General features: G+C 42.5%; 1 protein-coding gene across 1 annotated transcript in view; it reads left to right on the forward strand.

The window, feature by feature from the left end:
* PITPNB (phosphatidylinositol transfer protein beta) overlaps positions 1–14,074 on the forward strand; it is a gene marked incomplete in the record, with an annotated part of 520,198 nt that overhangs the window by 93,354 nt on the left and 412,770 nt on the right. The window contains 1 exon segment of the mRNA XM_053702082.1: positions 12,396–12,487. Within this exon segment, the coding sequence (XP_053558057.1) occupies positions 12,396–12,487 (92 nt within the window).

Genomic DNA, 14,074 nt, shown 5'->3' on the forward strand with positions numbered 1-14,074 from the left:
ATTAAGATATGTGTAGTCTTTATTATTGCAATATGTACTCTGCACGTAAAAGGACAATATTTATTGTGGTTAAAACACCAAGTACAACATTTTGAAAAACAAAACTCCTTTGTATGCTTAATTTTTTTCCATTTTAAGGTATAGCATGGCCTTGCTTCCGCACAGTTTCCAAAGGGGTCAGATTAGGAATTGCCCAGGCTGATTACTTAAAGCATGCTGATGATGACCAATCTCATTGTTTTTATTTACATGAGACGAGGTGGCTATTTACAGGATTTGCATATGCAAATAGGGCAATCTCTATTTCGAGATTAAGTGTTGCTTTGGAAGAAACCAGTCAGTTTGGATTTATGTGCAAACATGAAAATGAGACAAAACCAGTTTTATCCTTAGCAAAAAATATTCATATTTCTCTTGTAAGATGTATCGAGTCCACGGATTCATCCATACTTGTGGGATATTCTCCTTCCCTACAGGAAGTGGCAAAGAGAGCACCCACAGCAGAGCTGTCTATATAGCTCCTCCCTTAGCTCCACCCCCCAGTCATTCTCTTTGCCGGCTCTAACAAGATAGAAGGGTAAAGAGATTGTGGTGACAAAATATTAGTTTTTATTTCTTCAAGCAAGAGTTTATTTTAAATGGTACCAGTGTGTACTATTTACTCTCAAGCAGAAAAGAGATGAAGATTTCTGCATGGAGGATGATGATCTTAGCATTTGGTAACTATGATCCATTGCTGTTCCCACAGAGGCTGAAGAGTACAGGAAACTTCAGCTGAGGAACGGTTTTGCAGTCTCTACTGCACTGAGGTATATTCAGTCAATTTTTCTAGAAAGACAGGATATTTCAAGAAAAGGGCTGACATTATCCCCATGAGGGGAAGGGTAAGCTTTAATCAAATACTTATGGTAGTATTATAAGCTTGCATAAGGACTAAGTTACTGCTGGTTGACACTTAAATGTTTAAAACAGATTTGAGAAAAATGTTTTTTTTGGGACTTTTATTTAGGGGTTCATTTGGCTTATATTGGAAGGTTTTTATAACACATGGCTATGTTTTTAACACTTGAGGTGTTAATTTAAGGTCCCTCAGACATCGTGTATGAGGTGGGCGGAGCCTAATTTCGCCCCTTAGTTGCGCATTTGTTTTTAATTCTGTATAGCAAGCTTCAACACAGGAGGGTCCTGAAGCAGTTTTGGAGCCAAAACGAAGCTTTATTCCCCCAATTTTAACCCCTAAGGGCAGGTAGGCGCCACAGCAGAGCTGTGGCAAGGTGCTGACTGTATATTTCCGGATTTTTAGACTTTTGTCAATCAGGTTTGGTAACTAAGGGGTTAATCTCATTCTTACTAGTGGTGCAACCTTACTAAGGCTTACTAAATATGCTGTAAAAAATTCCTAAGATTTGTGACATTTTTAAGCAGTTTTGAAGAAAGTGTACATGTTTTTTTCTCTTAAAGGCACAGTACCGTTTTTTTTGAAAGTGTTGTTTTTCATTGAATAAAGTGTTCTCCAAGCTTGCTTGTTGCATTACTAGCCGGTTTAACATGTCTGACATCAAGGAAAATCCTTGTTCAATGTGTTTAGAAGCCATTGTGGAACCCCCTCTTAGAATGTGTCCCACTTGCACTGATATGTCTATAAATTATAAAGAGCATATTTTAGCACTTAAAAATAATGCCATAGATGATTCTCAGACATAAGGGAATGAGGGTTTGCCATCTAGCTCTCCCCAAGTGTCACAACCAGTAACGCCCACACAAGTGACGCCAAGTACCTCTAGAGCGTCAAATTCCATTTACTTTAGACATGGCCACAGTTATGAATACAACCCTCACTGAGGTTTTATCTAAACTGCCTGGTTTGCAAGGAAAGCATGACAGCACTGGGTTAAGAACAAATGCTGAGCCCTCTGACGCTTTAGTAGCCGTATCGGATATACCCTCACAATGTTCTGAGGTAGGGATAAGGGATTTGTTATCTGAGGGAGAAATTTCTAATTTAGGAAAGACACTCCCTCAGACAGATTTTAATATGACGGCCTTTAAATTTAAGCTTGAACACCTCCGCTTATTGCTCAGGGAGGTATTAGCGACTCTAGATGATTGTGACCCTATAGTGGTCCCAGAGAAATTGTGTAAAATGGACAAATACTTAGAGGTTCCTGTTTACACTGATGTTTTTCCAGTCCCTAAGAGGATTGTGAATATTGTTACTAAGGAGTGGGATAGACCAGGTATTCCGTTCGCTCCCCCTCCTGCTTTTAAGAAAATGTTTCCCATATCTGACACCATGCGGGACTCGTGGCAGACAGATCCTAAGGTGGAGGGAGCTATTTCTACTCTGGCTAAGCGTACAACTATACCTATCAAAGACAGTTGTGCTTTCAAAGATCCTATGGATAAAAAATTAGAGGGTCTCCTGAAGAAAATTTTTGTTCATCAAGGTTTTCTTCTCCAACCTATTGCGTGCATTGTTCCTGTTACTACTGCAGCTGCTTTCTGGGTTGAGGCTCTAGAAGAGGCTTTTCAGATGGAGACTCTATTAGAGGAGATTATGGACAGAATTAAGGCCCTTAAATTGGCTAATTCTTTTATTACAGATGCCGCTTTCCAACTGGCTAAATTAGCGGCAAAGAATTCAGGTTTTGCCATTTTAGCACGCAGCGCGTTATGGCTTAAGTCCTGGTCTGCGGATGTGTCATCAAAATCGAAACTTTTGAACATCCCTTTCAAAGGAAAGACCCTATTTGGGCCTGAACTGAAAGAGATTATTTCAGACATCACTGGAGGGAAAGGCCATGCCCTCTCTCAGGATAAAACAAAATGAGGACCAAACAAAATAATTTTCGTTCCTTTTCGGAACTTCAAGGGTGGTCCCGCTTCAGCTTCGTCTGCTGCAAAGCAAGAGGGGAATTTTGCCCAATCCAAGTCAGTCTGGAGACCTAACCAGGCTTGGAACAAGGGTAAACAGGCCAAGAAGCCTGCAGCTGCCTCTAAGACAGCATGAAGGGGTAGCCCCCGATCCGGGACCGGATCTAGTGGGGGGCAGACTCTCTTTCTTCGCTCAGGCTTGGGCAAGAGATGTTCACGATTCCTGGGCTTTAGAAATTGTGTCCCAGGGATATCTTCTGGACTTCAGACTCCCCCCCCCCCCCCAAGGGGGAGATTTCACATTTCTCAATTGTCTGCAAACCAGACAAAGAGAGAGGCGTTCTTACGCTGTGTAGAAGACCTACATACCATGGGAGTGATCCGCCCAGTTCCAAAAGAGGAACAAGGGCTAGGGTTTTACTCAAACCTGTTTGTGGTTCCCAAAAGAGAGGGAACTTTCAGACCAATCTTGGATTTCAAAATTCTAAACAAATTCCTCAGAGTACCATCATTCAAGATGGAGACTATTTGGACCATTCTACCAATGATCCAGGAGGGTCAATATATGACTACCGTGGACTTACAGGATGCGTATCTACACATCCCTATTCACAGAGATCATCATCAATTCCTCAGATTTGCCTTTCTGGACAGGCATTTCCAGATCGTGGCCCTTCCCTTCGGGTTGGCCACGGCTCCCAGAATTTTCACAAAAGTGCTAGGGTCCCTTTTGGCGGTGCTAAGGCCACGGGGCATAGCAGTGGCGCCTTATCTAGACAACATCTTAATTCAGGCATCTACTTTCCAACTAGCCAAGTCTCACACGGACATCGTGTTGGCTTTTCTGAGATCTCACGGGTGGAAGGTGAACATAAAAAATGAGTTCTCTTCCCTCTCACAAGAGTTTCCTTCCTAGGGACTCTGATAGACTCGGTAGAAATGAAAATATTTCTGACGGAGGTCAGAAAATCAAAACTCTTAACCACTTGCCGAGCTCTTCATTCCATTCCTCGACCATCAGTGGCTCAGTGCATGGAGGTAATCGGACTCATGGTAGCAGCAATGGACATAGTTCCTTTTGCCCGCCTACACCTCAGACCACTGCAACAATGCATGCTCAAACAGTGGAATGGGGATTATGCAGATGTATCTCCTCAAATAAATCTGGACCAGGAGACCAGAGATTCTCTTCTCTGGTGGTTGTCTCAGGACCACCTGTCTCAGGGAATGTGTTTCCGCAGGCCAGAGTGGCTCATAGTAACGACAGATGCCAGCCTATTAGGCTGGGGTGCAGTCTGGAAGTCCCTGAAAGCACAGGGCTTATAGGAAACTCTCCTCCCGATAAACATTCTAGAACTGAGAGCTATATTCAATGCGCTTCATGCGTGGCCTCGGCTTGCTGCGGCCAAATTAATCAGATTTCAGTCGGACAACACCACGACTGTAGCTTATATCAATCATCAAGGAGGAACAAAGAGTTCTCTAGCGATGATGGAGGTAACCAAAATAATCCGATGGGCGGAGGATCACTCTTGCCATCTCTCAGCAATCCATATCCCAGGAGTAGAGAACTGGGAGGCGGATTTCCTAAGTCGGCAGACTTTTCATCCGGGGGAGTGGGAGCTCCATCCGGAGGTATTTGCCCAGCTGACTCAGCTATGGGGCACACCAGAATTGGATCTGATGGCAGAATGCCAAACTTCCTCTTTACGGGTCCAGGTCCCGGGATCCCCAGGTGGTACTGATAGATACTCTAGCAGTGCCCTGGTCCTTCAATCTGGCCTATGTATTTCCACCGTTTCCTCTCCTTCCACGTCTGGTTGCCAGAATCAAGCAGGAGAGGGCTTCAGTGATTCTGATAGCACCTGCGTGGCCACGCAGGACTTGGTATGCAGACCTAGTGGACATGTCATCAGTTCCACCGTGATCTCTGCCAATGAGGCAGGACCTTCTAATCCAAGGTCCATTCACGCATCCAAATCTAATGTCTCTGCGTCTGACTGCTTGGAGATTGAACTCCTGATTCTATCAAAGCGTGGTTTCTCTGAGTCGGTCATTGATACCCTGATTCAAGCTAGAAAGCCTGTCACCAGGAAGATTTATCATAAGATTTGGCGCAAATATTTTTATTGGTGTGAATCCAAGGGTAACTCATGGAGTAAGATTAGGATTCCTAGAATATTGTCTTTTCTCCAACATAGGTGTGTCCGGTCCACGGCGTCATCCTTACTTGTGGGATATTCTCCTCCCCAACAGGAAATGGCAAAGAGCCCAGCAAAGCTGGTCACATGATCCCTCCTAGGCTCCGCCTTCCCCAGTCATTCTCTTTGCCGTTGTACAGGCAACATCTCCACGGAGATGGCTTAGAGTTTTTTGGTGTTTAACTGTAGTTTTTATTATTCAATCAAGAGTTTGTTATTTTAAAATAGTGCTGGTATGTACTATTTACTCTGAAACAGAAAAGAGATGAAGATTTCTGTTTGTAAGAGGAAAATGATTTTAGCAACCGTTACTAAAATCGATGGCTGTTTCCACACAGGACTGTTGAGAGGAATTAACTTCAGTTGGGGGAAACAGGGAGCAGACTTTTGCTGCTTGAGGTATGACACATTTCTAACAAGACGATGTAATGCTGGAAGCTGTCATTTTCCCTATGGGATCCGGTAAGCCATTTTTATTACATAAAGAAAAAAAGGGCTTCACAAGGGCTTTTAAGACTGTAGACATTTTCTGGGCTAAAACGATTGATATATAAGCATATTTTATACTTCATAGCCTTGAGGAATTATTTTATTCTTGGGAATTATGTAAAATAACCGGCAGGCACTGTATTGGACACCTTATTCTCTAGGGGCTTTCCCTAATCATAGGCAGAGCCTCATTTTCGCGCCTCTATTGCGCACTTGTTTTTGGGAAGCATGACATGCAGATGCATGTGTGAGGAGCTCTGATACATAGAAAAGACTTTCTGAAGGCGTCATTTGGTATCGTATTCCCCTTTGGGCTTGGTTGGGTCTCAGCAAAGCAGATACCAGGGACTGTAAAGGGGTTAAATATAAAAACGGCTCCGGTTCCGTTATTTTAAGGGTTAAAGCTTTCAAATTTGGTGTGCAATACTTTTAAGGCTTTAAGACACTGGTGAAATTTTGGTGAATTTTGAACAATTCCTTCATACTTTTTCACATTTGCAGTAATAAAGTGTGTTCAGTTTAAAATTTAAAGTGACAGTAACGGTTTTATTTTAGAACGTTTTTTGTACTTTGTTATCAAGTTTATGCCTGTTTAACATGTCTGAACTACCAGATAGACTGTGTTCTGTATGTGGGGAAGCCAAGGTTCCTTCTCATTTAAATAGATGTGATTTATGTGACACAAAATTTAGAGAAAATGATGCCCAAGATGATTCCTCAAGTGAGGGGAGTAAGCATGGTACTGCATCATCCCCTCCTTCGTCTACACCAGTCTTGCCCACACAGGAGGCCCCTAGTACATCTAGTGCGCCAATACTCCTTACTATGCAACAATTAACGGCTGTAATGGATAATTCTATCAAAAACATTTTAGCCATAATGCCCACTTATCAGCGAAAGCGCGACTGCTCTGTTTTAGAAAATACTGAAGAGCATGAGGACGCTGATGATATTGGTTCTGAAGTGCCCCTACACCAGTCTGAGGGGGCCAGGGAGGTTTTGTCTGAGGGAGAAATTTCAGATTCAGGGAAAATTTCTCAACAAGCTGAACCTGATGTGATTACATTTAAATTTAAATTGGAACATCTCCGCGCTCTGCTTAAGGAGGTGTTATCTACTCTGGATGATTGTGAGAATTTGGTCATTCCAGAGAAATTATGTAAAATGGACAAGTTCCTAGAGGTCCCGGGGCCCCCCGAAGCTTTTCCTATACCCAAGCGGGTGGCGGACATTGTAAATAAAGAATGGGAAAGGCCCGGCATACCTTTCGTCCCTCCCCCTATATTTAAGAAATTGTTTCCTATGGTCGACCCCAGAAAGGACTTATGGCAGACAGTCCCCAAGGTCGAGGGGGCGGTTTCTACTCTAAACAAACGCACCACTATACCCATAGAAGATAGTTGTGCTTTCAAAGATCCTATGGATAAAAAATTAGAGGGTTTGCTTAAAAAGATGTTTGTTCAGCAAGGTTACCTTCTACAACCAATTTCATGCATTGTTCCTGTCACTACAGCAGCGTGTTTCTGGTTCGATGAACTAGAAAAGGCGCTCAATAAAGATTCTTCTTATGAGGAGATTATGGACAGAATTCATGCTCTCAAATTGGCTAACTCTTTCACCCTAGACGCCACTTTGCAATTGGCTAGGTTAGCGGCGAAAAATTCTGGGTTTGCTATTGTGGCGCGCAGAGCGCTTTGGCTAAAATCTTGGTCAGCGGATGCGTCTTCCAAGAACAAATTGCTTAACATTCCTTTCAAGGGGAAAACGCTGTTTGGCCCTGACTTGAAAGAGATTATTTCTGATATCACTGGGGGCAAGGGCCACGCCCTTCCTCAGGATAGGTCTTTCAAGGCCAAAAATAAACCTAATTTTCGTCCCTTTCGCAGAAACGGACCAGCCCCAAGTGCTACGTCCTCTAAGCAAGAGGGTAATACTTCTCAAGTCAAGCCAGCCTGGAGGCCAATGCAAGGCTGGAACAAAGGTAAGCAGGCCAAGAAACCTGCCACTGCTACCAAGACAGCATGAGATGTTGGCCCCCGATCCGGGACCGGATCTGGTGGGGGGCAGACTCTCTCTCTTCGCTCAGGCTTGGGCAAGAGATGTTCTGGATCCTTGGGCGCTAGAAATAGTCTCCCAAGGTTATCTTCTGGAATTCAAGGGGCTTCCCCCAAGGGGGAGGTTCCACAGGTCTCAATTGTCTTCAGACCACATAAAAAAACAGGCATTCTTACATTGTGTAGAAGACCTGTTAAAAATGGGAGTGATTCATCCTGTTCCATTAGGAGAACAAGGGATGGGGTTCTACTCCAATCTGTTCGTAGTTCCCAAAAAAGAGGGAACATTCAGACCAATCTTAGATCTCAAGATCCTAAACAAGTTTCTCAAGGTTCCATCGTTCAAAATGGAAACCATTCGAACAATTCTTCCTTCCATCCAGGAAGGCCAATTCATGACCACGGTGGATTTAAAGGATGCGTATCTACATATTCCTATCCACAAGGAACATCATCGGTTCCTAAGGTTCGCATTTCTGGACAAGCATTACCAGTTTGTGGCACTCCCGTTCGGATTAGCCACTGCTCCAAGAATTTTCACAAAGGTACTAGGGTCCCTTCTAGCGGTGCTAAGACCAAGGGGCATTGCAGTAGTACCTTACTTGGACGACATACTGATTCAAGCGTCGTCCCTTCCACAAGCAAAGGCTCACACGGACATTGTCCTGGCCTTTCTCAGATCTCACGGGTGGAAAGTGAACGTAGAAAAAAGTTCTCTATCTCCGTCAACAAGGGTTCCCTTCTTGGGAACAATAATAGACTCCTTAGAAATGAGGATTTTTCTGACAGAGGCCAGAAAATCAAAACTTCTAAACTCTTGTCAAATACTTCATTCTGTTCCTCTTCCTTCCATAGCGCAGTGCATGGAAGTAATAGGTTTGATGGTAGCGGCAATGGACATAGTTCCTTTTGCGCGAATTCATCTAAGACCATTACAACTGTGCATGCTCAGTCAGTGGAATGGGGACTATACAGACTTGTCTCCGACGATACAAGTAGATCAGAGGACCAGAGATTCACTCCGTTGGTGGCTGTCCCTGGACAACCTGTCACAGGGGATGAGCTTCCGCAGACCAGAGTGGGTCATTGTCACGACCGACGCCAGTCTGGTGGGCTGGGGCGCGGTCTGGGGACCCCTGAAAGCTCAGGGTCTTTGGTCTCGGGAAGAATCTCTTCTCCCGATAAATATTCTGGAACTGAGAGCGATATTCAATGCTCTCAAGGCTTGGCCTCAGCTAGCAAAGGCCAAGTTCATACGGTTTCAATCAGACAACATGACGACTGTTGCGTACATCAACCATCAGGGGGGAACAAGGAGTTCCCTGGCGATGGAAGAAGTGACCAAAATCATTCAATGGGCGGAGACTCACTCCTGCCACTTGTCTGCAATCCACATCCCAGGAGTGGAAAATTGGGAAGCGGATTTTCTGAGTCGTCAGACATTTCATCCGGGGGAGTGGGAACTCCATCCGGAAATCTTTGCCCAAATTACTCAATTGTGGGGCATTCCAGACATGGATCTGATGGCCTCTCGTCAGAACTTCAAGGTTCCTTGCTACGGGTCCAGATCCAGGGATCCCAAGGCGACTCTAGTAGATGCACTAGTAGCACCTTGGACCTTCAAACTAGCTTATGTATTCCCGCCGTTTCCTCTCATCCCCAGGCTGGTAGCCAGGATCAATCAGGAGAGGGCATCGGTGATCTTGATAGCTCCTGCGTGGCCACGCAGGACTTGGTATGCAGACCTGGTGAATATGTCATCGGCTCCACCATGGAAGCTACCTTTGAGACGAGACCTTCTTGTTCAAGGTCCGTTCGAACATCCGAATCTGGTCTCACTCCAACTGACTGCTTGGAGATTGAACGCTTGATCTTATCAAAGCGAGGGTTCTCAGATTCTGTCATTGATACTCTTGTTCAGGCCAGAAAGCCTGTAACTAGAAAAATCTACCACAAAATATGGAAAAAATATATCTGTTGGTGTGAATCTAAAGGATTCCCTTGGGACAAGGTAAAAATTCCTAAGATTCTATCCTTTCTTCAAGAAGGTTTGGAGAAAGGATTATCTGCAAGTTCTTTGAAGGGACAGATTTCTGCCTTGTCTGTGTTACTTCACAAAAAGCTGGCAGCTGTGCCAGATGTTCAAGCCTTTGTTCAGGCTCTGGTTAGAATCAAGCCTGTTTACAAACCTTTGACTCCTCCTTGGAGTCTCAATTTAGTTCTTTCAGTTCTTCAGGGGGTTCCGTTTGAACCCTTACATTCCGTTGATATTAAGTTATTATCTTAGAAAGTTTTGTTTTTGGTTGCAATTTCTTCTGCTAGAAGAGTTTCAGAATTATCTGCTCTGCAGTGTTCTCCTCCTTATCTGGTGTTCCATGCAGATAAGGTGGTTTTGCGTACTAAACCTGGTTTTCTTCCGAAAGTTGTTTCTAACAAAAACATTAACCAGGAGATAGTCGTGCCTTCTTTGTGTCCGAATCCAGTTTCAAAGAAGGAACGTTTGTTGCACAATTTGGATGTAGTTCGTGCTCTAAAATTCTATTTAGATGCTACAAAGGATTTTAGACAAACATCTTCCTTGTTCGTTGTTTATTCTGGTAAAAGGAGAGGTCAAAAAGCAACTTCTACCTCTCTCTCTTTTTGGATTAAAAGCATCATCAGATTGGCTTACGAGACTGCCGGACGGCAGCCTCCTGAAAGAATCACAGCTCATTCCACTAGGGCTGTGGCTTCCACATGGGCCTTCAAGAACGAGGCTTCTGTTGATCAGATATGTAAGGCAGCGACTTGGTCTTCACTGCACACTTTTACTAAATTTTACAAATTTGATACTTTTGCTTCTTCTGAGGCTATTTTTGGGAGAAAGGTTTTGCAAGCCGTGGTGCCTTCCATCTAGGTGACCTGATTTGCTCCCTCCCTTCATCCGTGTCCTAAAGCTTTGGTATTGGTTCCCACAAGTAAGGATGACGCCGTGGACCGGACACACCTATGTTGGAGAAAACAGAATTTATGTTTACCTGATAAATTGCTTTCTCCAACGGTGTGTCCGGTCCACGGCCCGCCCTGGTTTTTTAATCAGGTCTGATAATTTATTTTCTTTAACTACAGTCACCACGGTATCATATGATTTCTCCTATGCAAATATTCCTCCTTTACGTCGGTCGAATGACTGGGGAAGGCGGAGCCTAGGAGGGATCATGTGACCAGCTTTGCTGGGCTCTTTGCCATTTCCTGTTGGGGAGGAGAATATCCCACAAGTAAGGATGACGCCGTGGACCGGACACACCGTTGGAGAAAGCAATTTATCAGGTAAACATAAATTCTGTTTTCTCCAAGAAGGATTGGAGAAGCGATTATCAGCTAGTTTGTTAAAAGGACAAATATCTGCTTGGTCTGTTCTTTTACACAAACGTCTGGCAGATGTCCCAGCCGTTCAAGCATTTAGTTAGGCCTTGGTCAGGATCAAGCCTGTATTTAAACCTGTTGCTCCACCATGGAGTCTAAACTTAGTTCTTAAAGTTCTTCAAGGGGTTCCGTTTGAACCTATGCATTCCATAGATATTAAGCTTCTATCTTGGAAAGTTTTGTTTTTAGTAGCTATCTCTTCGGCTCGAAGAGTTTCTGAGTTATCTGCTTTACAGTGTGACTCACCTTACCTTGTTTTCCATGCAGATAAGGTGGTTTTGCGTACCAAACCTGGGTTTCTTCCTAAGGTTGTTTCTAATAGGAATATCAATCAGGAGATTGTTGTTCCTTCACTGTGTCCTAATCCTTCCTCAAAGAAGGAACACCTGTTGCACAATCTTGATGTGGTTAGTGCTTTAAAGTTCTACTTACAAGCAACTAAAGCTTTCCGTCAAACATCTTCATTGTTTGTTGTTTATTCTGGTAAACGGAGAGGTCGAAGGGCTACGGCTACCTCTTTCCTTTTGGCTGAAAAGCATCATCCGTTTGGCTTATAATACTGCTGGCCAGCAGCCTCCTGAAAGAATTACTGCTCATTCTACTAGAGCAGTGGCTTCCACATGGGCTTTTAAAAATGAGGCTTCTGTTGAACAGATTTGTAAGGCGGCGACTTGGTCTAGAAAGGTTGTACAAGCAGTGGTGCCTTCCGTTTAACTTCCCTGTCTTGTCCCTCCCTTCATCCGTGTCCTAATGATTTGGTATTGGTATCCCAGAAGTATGGAAGAATCCGTGGACTCGATACATCTTACAAGAGAAAACATAATTTTATGCTTACCTGATAAATTTATTTCTCTTGTGATGTATCGAGTCCACGGCTCGCCCTGTTTATTAAGACAGGCAATATATTTTTATTTAAAAAACTTCAGTCACCACTGCACCCTATAGTTTCTCCTTTTTTTCCCTAGCCTTCGGTCGAATGACTGGGGGGTGGAGCTATGGGAGGAGCTATATAGACAGCTCTGCTGTGGGTGCTCTCTTTGCCACTTTCTGTAGGGAAGGAGAATATGTCACAAGTATTGATGAATCCGTGGACTCGATACATCACAAGAGAAATAAATTTATCAGGTAAGCATAAATTATGTTTTAATATTGGATAGTATACTCACTTTTTTGCATGTTTGTTTCTCTTTCACGCTCTAGTATGGCTGTTTGTGAACTGAAGCTAGCAGGAAAGGCCTGGGCTATGCTAAGGAAAGGGAGGAGTCTTAAGACTTCTAGGAATTTTCTCCCTAGTCCTAGTGGGTACAAGACTACACAGTGCAGTATATTACTTAAAATAAATGAGTTTGTTTTCTTCTTTATCTTTTCACAGTAAAGTTCCTGGTTATGTAAAGATGTTTGCTCCTGAGGGTTCATTGGTTTTTCATGAAAAAGCGTGGAATGCCTATCCTTACTGTAGAACAAGTAAGCACTGGTTTTATACTTTTTTTTTTTTTTTTTTTCTCCCCCTTCAAACTAATATAGATTTATGCAAAGCATTTTCTCTTTTTCTTTTCCCCCTCCTCAGGGGCTTTATAAGTAATTTTTAGCAGCAAGTGGCTAACTAAATGATACATGCTGAGTGATTACAGTGTTTTCACATTTTATAGGCACTAGGAAAAAATGTGATAAAATCTCCAGGATTTCTCTTGAGACTGTTTATTAAAACAACAAGACTAAAGGGAATAACTCTAAAGCTTGGTCTCTGAAATAGTTTTATTAATGTTGTGAGAAAACTGCAAAAACTGTTCTTTCGTGGCTCACCCAGATTTGGGGATTTTAAAATTTTAAAATCCAATACAGAGACCACTATGTTTTGGAGTAGACTGGTTTCTTTAAACACAGGTCCCTAAAAAAAAATACCAACATAAACATGATTTCATTTTTAACAAGTTCAGTAAAGTTCTTCCTACACCATTACATAGGGTCCATCTTGGCAAGTTGTATAGATTTACCTTGTGTGCTAAAACAAATTTAGTATGTATCTGCGGTGACAGCTTTATCACTGTGTGATTTTGTACCTACAGACAGCCAGGTGAATGAGAAGCAAATAATCAGGATGTGATTTACATACATGCATTGTAATTGGATTAATTACATTTCTCAGCTACATCACCTATACAAATAAGTAGGTTGCTGTTCTTTTGTGAATCAATCATTTACTTGACTAGATTTCAAAGGATATATATATATGTGTGTACAAAGAGATCAGCACTCACCAGCAAAGCAACCACTCTGTGCACAGCCTGTAAATAACCAAAGGAAAAATGGCTGGGGATCAGGATCCGGTGTGTATCCTCAGTTGTCCATAACACTTAAGCCAGCACGAAGAGATTTTAATAATCACCTTTAATGTATCAAAACATAACGTTTCGGCCTCACATGGAGGCCTTGATCACATGAAAAATGCACACATCACAGGCATACAACACATCCCATAGTGCTACCTTATATACCCCATCCCCTAAATCTGATATGCTAAACGACTCCCCAAAATATAGTTAACTAAACAATATTACACATACAATTCAGATCGGTTCATAGATCCAGTGACTAGTCAACAACAAGTAACTGTGTGGTGCAATATATCTTGTATAAGAATAACACCTAACGTATAGCCATATAAATATCTAGAGCCTAAGATCCTATAGCAATGCTTAGTCACTAACACTATTAACCAGATCATTGTGTTCTATATACAGAATTTAAAAAAAAACACACACAAAGTGCTTCCAAGGAGATGGTAGAAATGGAGTTATTGGAGGAGAGGAAGCTCAGTCACTTATAAAAACAGCTGTAGTCAATCATCACGTTAAGACCCTTCGGGGCAATGTTGTCCAGTCTATGGATCCAGAGTGATTCCATTCTCAGTGTGTGTGTGTGTGTGTATATATATATATATATATATATATATATATATATATATATATATATATATATATATATGTGTGTATATATATATGTGTATATATGTGTATATATAATATATATATGTATATGTAGAGAAGAAAA

Source organism: Bombina bombina, chromosome 2, assembly GCF_027579735.1.
Source record: "Bombina bombina isolate aBomBom1 chromosome 2, aBomBom1.pri, whole genome shotgun sequence".
NCBI lineage: Eukaryota > Metazoa > Chordata > Amphibia > Anura > Bombinatoridae > Bombina > Bombina bombina.